We start from the raw sequence: 14,242 nt of genomic DNA on the forward strand, positions 1-14,242 counted from the left end.
GAAATGCCATTTCACTGACTACATTCTGGCACGATCAGATTAAAACTGTGCACTCCATTTAAGACTATCCCATGTTTAATAAGCAGTCTGGTTTGAGTGATTTGGGGGCTATATCTTGTAAAGGGTTACGTGCAGACCATCCATTCCTTTTGATCTTTTACTCCTACGAGCACAGTCTACAGCTTGGATAAGGTTCCACCTCTTCATTCAGAGCTGCATCTGTACCCATTTGGCTGCATACCAAGGTGTGTTGGCCTCTCACTACAGAAGATTTGGATTTTATTGCAATCCAGATTGTATAAATTGTATAAATTTATTGGACATGTACAGATTAGGATATTGCGTCCAGGATATAGTCTGCTCAGATATATTGAGGAATGCACCACCATATTTTATTATTATTATATAGTATTTTAAAATTCCTATTTCACAATGCTTCTTTATATATTTCATCTGAATTTCTAATACAACGGGGCATTCTTTAATATAAAGTAATGCCGCATTTGATACATGGCAAGTAAGATAGTATTGATCACACTAAATATGGATGATCAGAGGGTTCCGAAGGAATGCAGTATGCGTATTTAGGGACTGGTTCCGTCCCCACCTAGAGTCTAGACACTTGTAACAGGCATAATTGTTGGGTGCATGGATACAATGTTCAGTGTCACTTGTTAACAAATTGGTCAATCTTGTAAGTCTAAATGTTTTTAAATTAATGTTTAGAATTAAATATACACACACGAACATGCGTGCCCACACTCGGATGGCATGTATAGCATCACATGGATCCAAGGGCAAAATTCTTTCTGATAAACATGATCATAAATAATCATACATACAGGGTGTTCGTAAAGTCTATGTCAAGTTTTAGAAATTTATTTTTAAAACCTTCACCTCCACATGTAAACCTTTCGTTCATACGGGTGATAATTTCCCATCATCTGTTTGTTGGCAGTCCGGCATCACACTTGCAAAGTCTACATTGCTTCAATGTGTCCACATCTTGTAAGCTTGTAGTGTATACTTTGTCCTTAATTAATGCAACCTTGCAGAAACCTAGAGGGATTGTGTTGAAATGGAGTGTGGGCACCAATGGGTGGGACCATACCAACCTATCCGGCAGTTGAGAAAAGTGCACACAATTACTGTAGAGCCTCGATTATCCGACCCCCGATTAACCGACCATCCTAGTCGACAAATTTCAAATGTCTGCTAGTGATGTGGTGCTACAATATTTGGCTATGTCTTGGCTACTTTAATATTATTTTTACGTGTTTTAGCTGGCAACACTCATTCGACCATGAAAGGGAGCCAGTATTTAAACGAGCCTTAACTTTCTAATTTTTAACGATACAATAGCGACGATTATTATTTTAAAAAATTTTTGTTAGGCTTAACATCGATGAAAATTCAACGCGAAGTAGATTAATAGCGATATACTAATTACATGGGATATAATAATATACTACACTAATAATGGATTTTTTCATACTTTTCGGTTATCCGACGTCCCCAATTGAGTCGGATAATCGAGGCTCTACTGTACTCCCCAATGTCACAGTGTACCGTGTCAATGGAAAATGACATTGGGCTACAGATCTTGCAATCACAGTGCAGCGAACTGCTCCAGTAATATTCAAGTTCCTAATGGGGGTTTTGCACCCCCAGGATTGTAGATTCCCTACATGAGCAAAAAAAGTTACAAGGAAATATACCTGTACCTTTGCGAGATAATGCCTCCGAAGTCAGTTTTTAACACGTATCAGTCCTATGGTTAATGGACTCATACTTAAGGATATCATCACACTACACTTTTCCTCAACCGTGCTGCACTGCCTGCACCTTAAAGTGAAAATTTGTGTTTATCTGAATTTTCAATATTTTTTGATACGCATCGTACCTATTTAGGGGGATTTGTTTCAGTTTTTAGGGATAACTCTGTTAGTTTTGGGAGAAATTTCAGATCTGTTTAAAGTTGGCAACATTGCAACGGAATGATGTTTGGGTTGTGGCACCCGGCCGCTGTGATTTGTTTAATTCCAAATTCTTTGTGCCCAGTGGCCGAGTGAATAATGCCACCAAACACCAGCAGTCAATGGCATGCATGTTGGCATTTGACCAATGGGCTGGCCATGTGGAATTTTTCAGGCTTTCACTTATGTAACACCTAAACAGGGGCCAACTCCTCGCAGAAAGTCATCATGGAATCGCCCCCTTTTGGCAGCTCGCCCAGGTGTCGCAGGGTAGTACTGTACATAGAACGGATACACTGTGATTTCCTATCAGCGCCCCGGCGGTGAACCATGGAACTAGTCCAGAACGTTATCATTGAGCAGGCTCTGATGTCCATTAGGTATTCTCATTGTGTGATATAAACTGTGCGAACGTGACTGTTTGTTTGTTCTTCATTCAAGTTTTTATCGAAATTTCGATAATCAGATATAAAAGGAGTGTTGGGATCCGGTGTTTGTCACGCGATCCTGTATTAAAAAGGGGGGAAATAGTTAAGTATCGTTAAACATTCCTATCATACAATCAAATTATGCTGTAGGGACGTCATGGTGTAGCTGGTCGGTGCTGAATGGAGAGTACGTTCACTGCGGCGCCATTTTTTGGTCAACACATTAAAATCGGCGATGTCTTTTTTTGTATGAAGTGGGAGGTGTTTCGGCTCCTAATTGCAAAAATAATTCTGACGAAAGATTACAGATTGTTCATATTTCCAAAAAACGAATCAAGAAGGAAAATAGGGACAAAAATTGTCGAGAGAAATAATTGTAAACTTGGTATTTGGTAAAGGATGAAAATAGTAACAATTGAAAACACTACAATTGTTTTTGACAGAATATTCAGATATGAGAAGTCCAATATATATAATAACTCTGCCGTGTGGGCACTAAGGGGGCCTTTTTAGCAAGACCATTATAGATTCTTTACAATCCGACCTGACCGAATCCTTGATGGACTTTATAGTTTTAAATTAGGCGGCCGGGTGGCCAAACGGTTAAAGTGGCAGTCTACCGCTCTGGGTGACCCTGAATCGATTCCCAAGAAATTTTCAGGGGTGACCCGTTCGGATACGTCAGTTCCGCTCCTTGCCACTCTGCCGAACACATTGTATTGCTAAAAAAAAGCCCTCTTAGTGTCCACGGGGATGAAAGAGTTTTAGATTAAGGGAATTTTTCCCCTCTTTTACATTTATGGACTATCCTAACATTGACCTTTCTACGAATTTTATAGCTCGAAGATTCTAAATGTCACATACTGGGATCAGTTTACGAGTGATTATTACGCGGAATCACGCGACGTGGATTGTTACAATTGATTTCGCTTTAGTTAGGATGGAAGAACGTTCCCGTTCGGTTCGTTACTCTGTAATGTTCTAATCGATAAAGTTACAATAAACTAAACAACGCCGATATAACTGGGCTCTTCGACGTAACGTTCTTTTAAGACTCGATTTTTCGAAAAATAGAATAGGAAACTGCGAAAATCCCAATACATTCCTGAAACTACGAAATTCAAAAGTGATCAATGCTCGTTTATAATGAATAATTTTGTCGTACACGAAATATATGCTTATGTGCATACAGTATTTAATGTTAATAATAATCGCCCATAATGTTATAACATCTTATTTTAGACGTATTGTACAATATAAAGACATGAAATTAAGCATTAATTTAACAATTAGAAAATGCCGAATTTAAAAAAATAAATTATACAAAATATAAATTGTCATTTTGTTTCCGAGGGTTCTGATACACATTAGACCAGTAGTTCTCAAAGTGTGTACTACCGTTACTGTAGGCGGTGAGTAAATCTAAGAGGCGAAAAGAAGCGGAAGGTCCGTCCCTCGCCCCCCACCCATTGTGGGTCTGATTGACTGTCTAAAAGAAGCCCTTTTAGTGCTGGAAAAGTTTTTAAAAAAGGGCGGCCCACCGCTCCGGAGGACCCTAGTCACAAACCCCCGAGAATATTTTTGAGTGGGTCGTCCAGATACGTCCCTTATCACTCGGCCCACCCCATTACGGGCTTGCTAAAGGCGCTCTTGGTGCCCACGGATGGAGGGAATTTGCAAAAAAGGCCGTGGTTCGTCTGAACCATGGTGTTTTTACTAACAGAATGAAAGACAAACCACATGGTTTGTCTTTCAAATTATGAATGTATTATTCACTCGTTACCAACTAATTCTATTTGATTTAAAGGGGTGATCAACGCAACACGTGGTTTATCGCCCACGTGTTGCGTTGATCACCCCATTAAATCAAATAGAAGCTTTCCAATGGGACTTTCTTTACAGAAATTCCCGTCGGGAGGCATTCCCTTTAGATGTTTAATGAAGAACGAAGAAAACTCGGAAAATTCCACGTGACCAAGTCGTTGGTGGGGCGCGAACAACCCACGATAGATTCTCTTTCGGTGGTTTTATCCACTCGACCACTGGTGGGCACTCGACTAACTCCTGTTGCTTTAAATTTGGATGCCATGCCGAATATTCAAGCAAAAGTAGACTGCTTCTCTTAATATTTTTGCATTTTCGGAGCATTCAAATGTAATTGGTATTTGATAATTCTGCACCTCAGGTTCCAATTTTATAGTGGTTCCAGATTCGGTGGTCGAAAACGGAAGACAGACAAAGAAGTAAGTACAGGGAGTTCGTAATTAAAGTTTACCTTTCGATAAAGTAGAAGTAATCGGCGAAATAACGTCACGTTTAGTATGTAGTAATGGAATTTCATTAAAACAAAAAAGTTAGTTACAAAAATACTCGCTAGGGAGGTAAATGGCGCCACAACACCGTAGTGGATGACTGGGAATGTTTGGAAACTTACGACACTGCAAGTTTTATCGGTTACACCCGAAATGGATCGTTGTGTATATATTATCAGGCACAATAGGTGGACCGGGTTTTAATTATTACTTTCCCGGCACTATTATATATAACAGAGAGAAAGTATGGCCCTCGGTCGAAAAATCACTCCCAAGATTTTTACACTTTTGGACACGGGACCTTAAAACGTCGAGGAATGCAAAAAATTCGGGGTTTTTCTGTGTGTATGGATGTTCGTGTGTGTGGGGGGGGTCACGATTTTGTTCATCCTCTTTGAAGCTTAATAACTCCCGTGTTTTTTGTCGAAAATTTCTGAAATTTTGCAGGGAGGTTTGTGTATTAGGCGGATCGACGCTGTTAAATTTTGGTGGTTAAAGGTCGAGAGGGTTGGGATATTGTATCGTATCTCCAGTAGGATAGGATTGTGACGATTTTACCGGTTATTAGCATTTATAACTTTCTATAAAACCCATCCCAACCCTCGAAATTAAATTATAATAGTTGGCATTTTATAATAGTTAAAAATACGAAAAAAAGTTTTAAAAATAAAATATGATAACAGATGGCGCCACCGAAATTTTAAACTTCGCCTGGAAAGTTGAGCAACTCGTTGCTGGTTTATTCGCATTTAACTTCGTGCGAATTAACTTTTAATTATTTTCCTGCATTACGAAACGAATTAATTTAACTTTTTTTCATTGTTTTTTCATATACAATCGACCCCCCCTATAGCACTGTTGATTTTTCCGTATTATATGAATTCCATGTTATACGAGTCACTTAGCTTTTACAAATACGCGTGCCGGGCTGTGAACGGCTCACGTATTCGTAAAATCTAAGTGACTCGTACAACATGGAATTCATATAAAACGGAATAATCAACAGCGTTATAGGGGGATCGACTATACAAAATTTCATAATTCTGTAATATCTAAAGATAAATCGTAGGAAAGTAAATTATTAAAGAAATCCAACGTATATTATCGTGACATTATCACCTTGTCCGGCTGTAGTTTTCAACCATCTTTTAAAAGTCACGTGACTTCCGGTCTAGACCGGAAAATTTCCTTTTACATAAATTTGACGTATTTATTTAGAATTTCTTATTGTAAAACCGAAGAGATGACGTCAAATCGACGTAAAGAAAAAGTGAATTATAATTTGATAAGTATTATGTTGAAATTTTGGGCCGAAATAAATGGAAATTTTTCAAGTTATATCAATGCTTTAAAGGGATTCAATTTTGAGATTTATTGTTGTTTTTTTCAATTACCGGGAAGGAAAATGGCTGGAGAACTGCAAGAATCGGAGAAAGGATTGCTCATTATTATAAATAATGGATACAGAATTGCCCAAACATTTGCATCTTTACGTCACCAGTGGACGTAAACCAAAATGGCCTCCTATAAATTTCACTTTCTCCTTTACTTTTCAATTAAATTTCGCACGATTTTCTTTGTTTTACGTGTTATAAAATTTCGTTTTTTTAAAATAAAACTCGGCTTAAACGAAATTTGTGTTATCGATTTTTAATAATAAGATAGATTGATCATTCTTCTTAAAGTCCGGTGACGTCAGATTTTTCGGGGAATTTCCGATTAGGGAAAAAGGAATCGATTTTTCCACGTGCAGACATTTAACGTCGCATTTTTCTTTATTTCCTTCCCCCCTCTATTGTCTGGTATTAAATCAATTGTTTTCTGTTAGTTTTCAAAACAGGAATTGTTACGTGTGCCGTGACGTCATAGGCGGAGAAGTGGAGATCGGAGGCGCTGCGTGCGTTGGCTCACAGATTGATCAGAGATAGACAGATCAAGATGGCGGTGGATTTTGCTGCAACCTACAAGATTCTAGTTTTAGGTGATAGCAACGTAGGTAAAACGTGTATTGTACATCGGTTCTGTGACGAAAGATTTTACGACACTTACATTTCCACCATCGGTGAGTTTACACGCCTTTATATACGGTCTATAATATCTATAAAAGGACGTCTAACACCATTATCTGATGTATAGAAATCCTAAATGAAGATCTTCCTATATGTATCATTATAAAAAGCTGCTATATAAAAAAAAACCCTTTAAACCGAAGGTTTCGTCGAGCATTTTCTTCCTAAATCCTCCCTCGAAAGAATTATATTTTCGTAGTTAATTACGTAAAAGACTCTTAATTATTAAAAATTGCTTATACCTTTAATTGTAACAGAGATTATTATTTAGATTTGTGGTAATTTTTCGACCAATTGCCTGTAAAGGGTACTTCTCCGCACGACATTATGCATCGAGGTGAAGACGAACTTCGTAATTGCTTGTCAGTAAAACGTCATGGCACTCGTGTTTCGCTTCGAATATCGCTTCTTAACGCTTAAAATAATTTAAATTAACTCTAATTTTAAAAAAAAAAATAAAGCTAATTTACCACGATAATTATATTAAAATGATAAATTGTTCTTCTCTTCTAATGAAAACGTATCCGTCTAATGGATTAGTGTATCAAAGTTTTATCGAAAGTATACTTAATATTCAAGCCGTATACGTAAGAATAAGTGAGGTTATTTATTTTAAAGATAGGACCCGGGTAATAATTAAATCAGGAATTTCTCAAGTACAAAGAACTCTTTGGAATCAATGGGAAATTATGAAGATGCTTAGAATTCTCTCATTGTTTTTGTCCCATTTTATTACCTAAAAGAAAGGGACCAAATCGTTCATTCACACGAATGATAAGTCAATTATTCCATTATTCAGGATGATGAACTTTGAACCGGGTTTTATATTAATATTCTGCAGTTGCAGTGCATCGAACTAGATTTAATCTCTTAACTTTTGTTCTCGGTAAAATTAATTAAAATCCTCCAGAGAACGAATCCAAAAACAAATTTCGAACCCTAAAGAAATGCCATCAAATGGAAGAATTTATATATTTTATTATTATTATTATTATTTTTTGTGAATTAATTTTAAAGTAGAAAGTTCGAAATTTGTTTCCATTAATTTATTCAATTACGTGTCCGAAAAGAACAACAAAAAAACAAATTAATTTAGTTAAATACGATGTAAAAATATGACTTTTCTTTTATGTTTTTTCTTTAAAAAGTAAGGATAATTAAGGATTTTTTTCTCCCCTTAATAAATTAATTTTTTGAATTTTTACAGGAATCGATTTTAAACAGAAAATAATCAACTTGGATGGAATGCCCGTTAAATTGCAAATTTGGTAAGTAAATTAAATTAAATATACATAATTAGAAAATAGAGAGACCATTGAGGAATTTCCTATCAGAAATTGAACGTTTTAATACGATCGATGGGCAATTTTTGTGGATTTATTTCGAGTTTCGGACAGAAAATAATTGATTCGAACACCACTTTACATGCATTATTTACAAATTTAACGATTTACCCATTAATTTAACCTTTATTGACGTTCGTGTCATCGTTCGTTCGAGTGATTTTCTCGTTAATTAATTCCATTATTAAAAATATTATAATATCTTGAAAAATTTATAAGCAGATCGATTGTTTGAATGTGGGTCAACAAAACAAATTTCGAGTGACTACAAGACGTGAAAACTGGAAAAATCACTTACTATACAATTCTTGGATCAAACAACGAATATAATTTAAACACGATCGATCGATCGATCGATCGTGTTTAAATTATATAGGGGGCCCAAGTCAATCTTTTATAAGAAAACATTAACCCCCAAAAAATGTCTGAAATCAACACTTTATGTGGGGGTTCCTAATTTAAATTCGCCAGGGCCCCACGGAGCTATTACTGGCATTACTCCTTTTTTTTTAACGAATAAGTACAAAACTTACGTCAAATCGTGGTCTAGCGACTCGTAAATCGATTCGTAAATACGGGCGTAAATAAATAAAATTTTAGAATGTGTAGTAAACAATGCGAACACGTCAACACTGGTCGACCACGTAGAGTTTCCCGGCCTTTCTTTACATTAGTAACGCCTAAATAGAGGACCAGTTTCCCTTAGAAAGTCCTCCCCCGTGGTGAAAGTTCGACCACGTGTCCGGTTGCCGTATACAAACAAACCAGAGTCATTGATAAATATAACAAATAACTCGGCCCTTTCGGGACGTTATCCTACGGGTCCCACTAACGGGATGCCCCAAACCGATCTTTTATAAGAAAATATTCCCCCAAAAAAAATTTCTCGGAAGAAAAATCGACACTGTACGTAGGGCCCCCAATTCAGATTCGCCCGGGCCCCGCTTAGCTATAAAGCGTCACCGTTTTGGGAGGGCCCCGATCCGGAGTTTTCCTCGGGGACCCAAATTAAATTTCGCGTTTGGAACTCGTATCCGTTGAGAATAGGCCCACCCTCCCAATGACGTTGGCCAGGAAAGCAGGAGACGAGAATTAAGGCCCTAACTCGATACTAAAATTCGAATAGTTAATTTTAATAAAATATACGAACGAAAGTACCATTTTACACTTATTTAATAAATATAAAATTGCTTAATAAACCGAAATTGGCACGTCAAAGTCCATCCGGGGAGGGGGGGAGAGGCGAGGGATCGTTCTTTATTTAATAAACGTCAATTTTAAACACCGGAATCGATCGCCCTCGGTTGGCTTATTTACACACAAACAGGGAAATTTAATCAGATATTTCTATATTAATTATTACGTACGTTCTGTAGTTCTGTACGTTATTTTAGTCTGGTATCCGCCTTCCGTTGGATCGATAACGGTTGTGGGACGTCACGTGATTTCCCGTCAACCGCGAAAATTAGCGAAATTTATTTAGGAGTTTAATTAATCCACCCATTCGAATTTCTTTTTTTTTTTAAACTCGAACGACGTCCGTCTGTCCGTCCTTAATCTCGAGAAGGGTTTGAGACAAACGAGAGTCGAGACCGGATGCGGAAAGATTAGGGAAAGGAAGTTCCGGTTAACTGCATACGAACTTCCGGTTTGTACCGGAAGTCGCGTGATTTCAATTCGAAATCTTCTAAATAAAATTATTATCCTGGAATTCTCTTCTCACCCACTCTGTTTACATGGTTCAATCGTCTTAGTCTACGACTGTTTACCTAACAATTTATAACCGGGATTATTCCCGATACCTTAACGTCTTTCCATTCGTTAATCCGGCAATTTTACATCAATCTCTTCTACATCTTTTTAGATTGTGTTCTTACTCCCTCCATACATCGTTCTTACGTGAAATAACCAAGTGTTTCTTTAGCTTATATATCAAAATTTCCTTCCTGAAATCTATATAATTTATTTAAATACCGACCGGTTTGGTTTACTTGTTTACTGCCACCGCAACACGTGAACGACCCATCGAAGTGGGATGCCACCCTGGAGGACTTTCTATGGGAAACTGCCCCCCCCCCATTTAGGTGTTGCTAACGTAAAGAAAACCCGAAAAACTCCACGTGGGAGGACGTTGGCCGGGTGCGAACCCACGACACCATTATTTTTGGGTGCTTTTACCAACTCGGTTACTTTGGGGGTTCTTATTTTAAGGTGTATTATAATTTTAATTTCGTTAAATACTTTCGTTTCGGCAATATTTAGCAAAAATCTATAACAAAATCTTTACTTTTGTAAGCAATTTACAGTCGACCCCCCCATAACACTGTTGATTTTTCCGTTTTATATGAATTCCATGTTGTGCGAGTCACTTAGATTTTACAAATACGTGTGCCGGGCTGTGAACATAAAATTTAAGTGACTCGTACAACATGGAATTCATATAAAACGGAAAAATCAACAGTGTTATAGAGGGGTCGACTTGTACGCAGTCTTCTCATTTTTGCACATTATTATTGTTATTTTCTAGGGACACGGCCGGGCAGGAAAGATTTCGAACTCTGACGACGGCTTATTATCGTGGTGCTATGGTAATGTTAATGTACAGCTTTACGTGTATACGGTACTTAAGATAACGTTACACACAGTTTAATATTTTCGAATAGGGTATACTCCTCATGTACGACGTCACTAACATGGATTCATTTAATCACCTATCTTACTGGTTTCGTAACGTTAAAGAGGTAAATTTTAACACCGAATTTTAATTGTTCTTTTGTCTTTTCTTAATACTTATACAAATTTGTATTATAGAATGCAGCTCCGGACGTGGTTCGTGTTTTGGCTGGAAACAAATGCGATGCCGAACATCTTAGGGTCGTCGATTACGAACAAGGAAAAAAGGTTATTTCTCTATTGTTTTCCCGTGTTTATATCGATAGTAGTGTGTTTAGTAGTGTATTATCTATCACCCCACGCGTGGGAAAGTCTTAAGACTTATAAAATCTACTATAAAACGGTGCAAATTATCGATACGTGTAAAGGATGTACCAAAAGTCCGGTTCCTTCAGTGGAAATGTTTAGCCACACTCGCGTATACGCTGAATACCATACCATTGAACGTTTCTTAACGTAACACAACTACTTTCGTTACGTTCGGAGACGATTTCCTTTTTTAATTCGACTGTTGTTTCGGGCCTATTCCGATAGACGACTTTAATGACCACAACCAGCAACGAGTTGCTCAACTTTCCAGGCAACGTTTAAAATTTTGGTGGCGCCATCTGTTATAGTTTTCACTTTAAAAAAAATTTCAAAATTCGTAAAAAAATTCCAGCAACGAGTTGCTTAACTTTCCCGGCAACGTTTGATGGCACCATCTGTCATAATATTTTATTTTTAAAACTTTTTAAAATTTTAACTATTATAAATGCCCAAAAGCTTAATTTTGAGGGTAGGGATGGGTTTTATAAATAATTGTAAATGTGAATAACAAGTAAAGTCGTCATTAATTCCGACCCTACTCGAGATAAAGCACACGACCCCTTTTATCTCACCCCCCTCGATCTTACGCTTCTACACGCGCGCGCAAGAAGCAGCTACCAGTAAGTTTGATCGCCACTTCCATTGATCGTGCTTCCAAAAAAGAAAATGACTGATTTTGTAGATAAATCAAAACAAAATGATATATAAATTGTGTATATATGTTGTATGTATGTGCTTTAATTAATAATCTTTTACGTAATTTATTGATAATAATTTCTGATTTTGTATAAATAAAAAGTTTTATTTTTAAAACTTTTTAATATTTTTTACTATTTTAAAATTCCAAAAAGCTTAATTTTGAGGGTAGGGATGGGTTTTTATAAATGTCAATAACCAGTAAAATCGTCATTAAGTCCGACCCTATCGGAGATACACGCGACCTCCGTTATCTCCTCACCCCGTTGATCTTTAACCACCAAAATTTAATAGCATCGATCCCCCTAATACACAAATCTCCCTGTAAAATTTCAGAAATTTTCGACAAAAAGCACGGGAGTTATTAAGCTTCGAAAAGGGTGAACTAAATCGTGTCTCCCCACACTAACGTCCATACGTACTGTACAGAAAAACCCCCGAATTTTTTGCTTTTCTCAACGTTTCGAGGCCCCCGTGGTCATTTTTTGACAGATGGCCACACATTCTGTTATACATAACAGCCGGGATAGTAATATATTACTTTATGCACTGTGGTCAAAAAGGGCAATTGCCTGGGGTACTCACCGACGGGGTGCCCCAAACCGATCTTTTATAAGAAAGTATTCCCACCCCGAAATCAACGACTGTACGTGGGGTCTCCTAATTCAAATCCGCCCGGGCCCCACGAAGCTATGACGCCCCACTGGTTAAGAAATCGCACGGTGTCTCTCCATTGTATTTCCTCTTCCGACTCCATTAATACCTAAAGTATTGAATTGATTGAATTAAGGTTTAAATCAATGATACATTTACCATTTTCTAAATTAATAAATAAATACTGTAAGTTATTTTGCAGATTGCAGACAGCTTCGAAATTCCTTTCTTCGAATGCAGTTGTAAGCAAAATATCAATATTAACGAGGCCTTCATAGCTCTAGCTCGTAAAATAAGAGAACAAAGAGAAAGAAGAGTAAGTATACAAGACTTATTTTTTCTTCATACCGAGCAGTTGTAACCACTAACAATTAATGGAAATTCCTTCAGGCTAGCAGATTCGACGAGATCGAACGTCAGGAATGGGAAAAGACGGTGCTTCATCAAACACAACAAGTAGCAGCAGGCAGCTATCGCTGTAACTGTTAGCCCCTCTTTTATCCGAAAATAACGGAAAAGAAATTTATCTAAAATTTAACTAAAAACTAAAAAATAAAATCTACACACAAAAAAAATAAACATTAAAAATCTATAAGGCATGTGTGAACTACTAGATTTGTTTTCACCGGGGTCAAAAGCAATTTCTGCATGCATTATTTAAAGGCGCCATTTTGAATGCACTCCGATGCATACAACACTGCTTGTGTTGGTGGCTAAATTATGTTGCCTTTCTCCTAATTATTCTGGCGGCATGGACCAGTCGGGAGGGACGAAAGAAAAAAAAAAAGAAAAAATAACGAACGCTTAAAACTGTTTTTTTATAACATTTGCTAAGTTGTCCAAAGGGGCCATGACCCCCAAGAAGTCGCAAGCGCTTGAGAAGCTATCTCCAAAGTCTGTGATTTTCAGGTATTAATACTTGTAAAAATATACATATTATATATAACTGTGCATATGTTTGGATCGTAGCTTCGAATGCATACTTTTGCTAAAAATAGTGATATTCCCCCGTTTTCTTCCTTTCAAACTAAGCTCGTGACCCGCGTTAAGTCATACAATTGTATATATATAAATATATATATATATATACACACACACATACACACAGATACATACACACACACACACATATATAAATATATATTGTGAGAGTAATATCCGAACTTTAAGTCTTTAATTCGAATAATTGAAAATGAACCAAAGTAAATTTGTCAAAAACGTGTCTATCGAACGTCCTACTGTCAGTTCTTATGTATTTTTCCTTTTGTTAATAAAGTATAACTAACAATGATTGTGTTCTGTTGATACACACTGATATTCGGTACGCGTAACACTACCGATATTCTACGAATAATGAATGTTTTATGCTTTATTTTCAAGAACAAACGGGGAATTTTGAATACAGTAGACCCCCTATAACACTGTAGATAATTCTGTGTTATATGAATTCCATGTCGTACGAGTCACTTAGATTTTACAAATACGTGTGCCGAGCTGTGAAGGCTCGCGTGTTTGTAAAATCTAAGTGACTCGTACAACATGGAATTCATATAACACGGAATTATCTACAGTGTTATAGGGGGGTCTACTGTATTTTGAATATAACAAAACTTATTTACAGTAAAAACAGTACATAAAACACACAAAAAAGTTATTTTCGGGTCTAAAAATTGCCTCTTAAAAAAGGTTTGCATTATAATTAGGCTGCAATTTGAAAAAATTGTAGACCTATAAATTCCCACTGTTTGTCTGTCTTTCCTTAATCTAGAGAACTGTGTTAGA

At 36.9% G+C, this 14,242-nt stretch overlaps 1 protein-coding gene across 1 annotated transcript; it reads left to right on the forward strand.

Annotated features, from left to right (window-relative positions):
• Positions 1 to 6,605: 6,605 nt before the first annotated feature.
• Positions 6,606 to 13,731, forward strand: LOC111626375 (ras-related protein Rab-8A-like). The gene is made up of 7 exons (XM_023369728.1): positions 6,606 to 6,778; positions 7,993 to 8,053; positions 10,656 to 10,716; positions 10,792 to 10,869; positions 10,940 to 11,029; positions 12,663 to 12,776; positions 12,851 to 13,731. The coding sequence occupies exons 1-7, from the start codon at positions 6,655 to 6,657 to the stop codon at positions 12,947 to 12,949; spliced, it is 627 nt and encodes a 208-aa protein (XP_023225496.1). The 5' UTR covers positions 6,606 to 6,654; the 3' UTR covers positions 12,950 to 13,731.
• The last annotated feature ends 511 nt before the right edge of the window (positions 13,732 to 14,242 follow it).

This window comes from Centruroides sculpturatus, unplaced genomic scaffold (genome assembly GCF_000671375.1).
Source record: "Centruroides sculpturatus isolate CEXI.00-Female unplaced genomic scaffold, Cexi_2.0 scaffold400, whole genome shotgun sequence".
Classification (NCBI taxonomy): Eukaryota; Metazoa; Arthropoda; class Arachnida; order Scorpiones; family Buthidae; genus Centruroides; species Centruroides sculpturatus.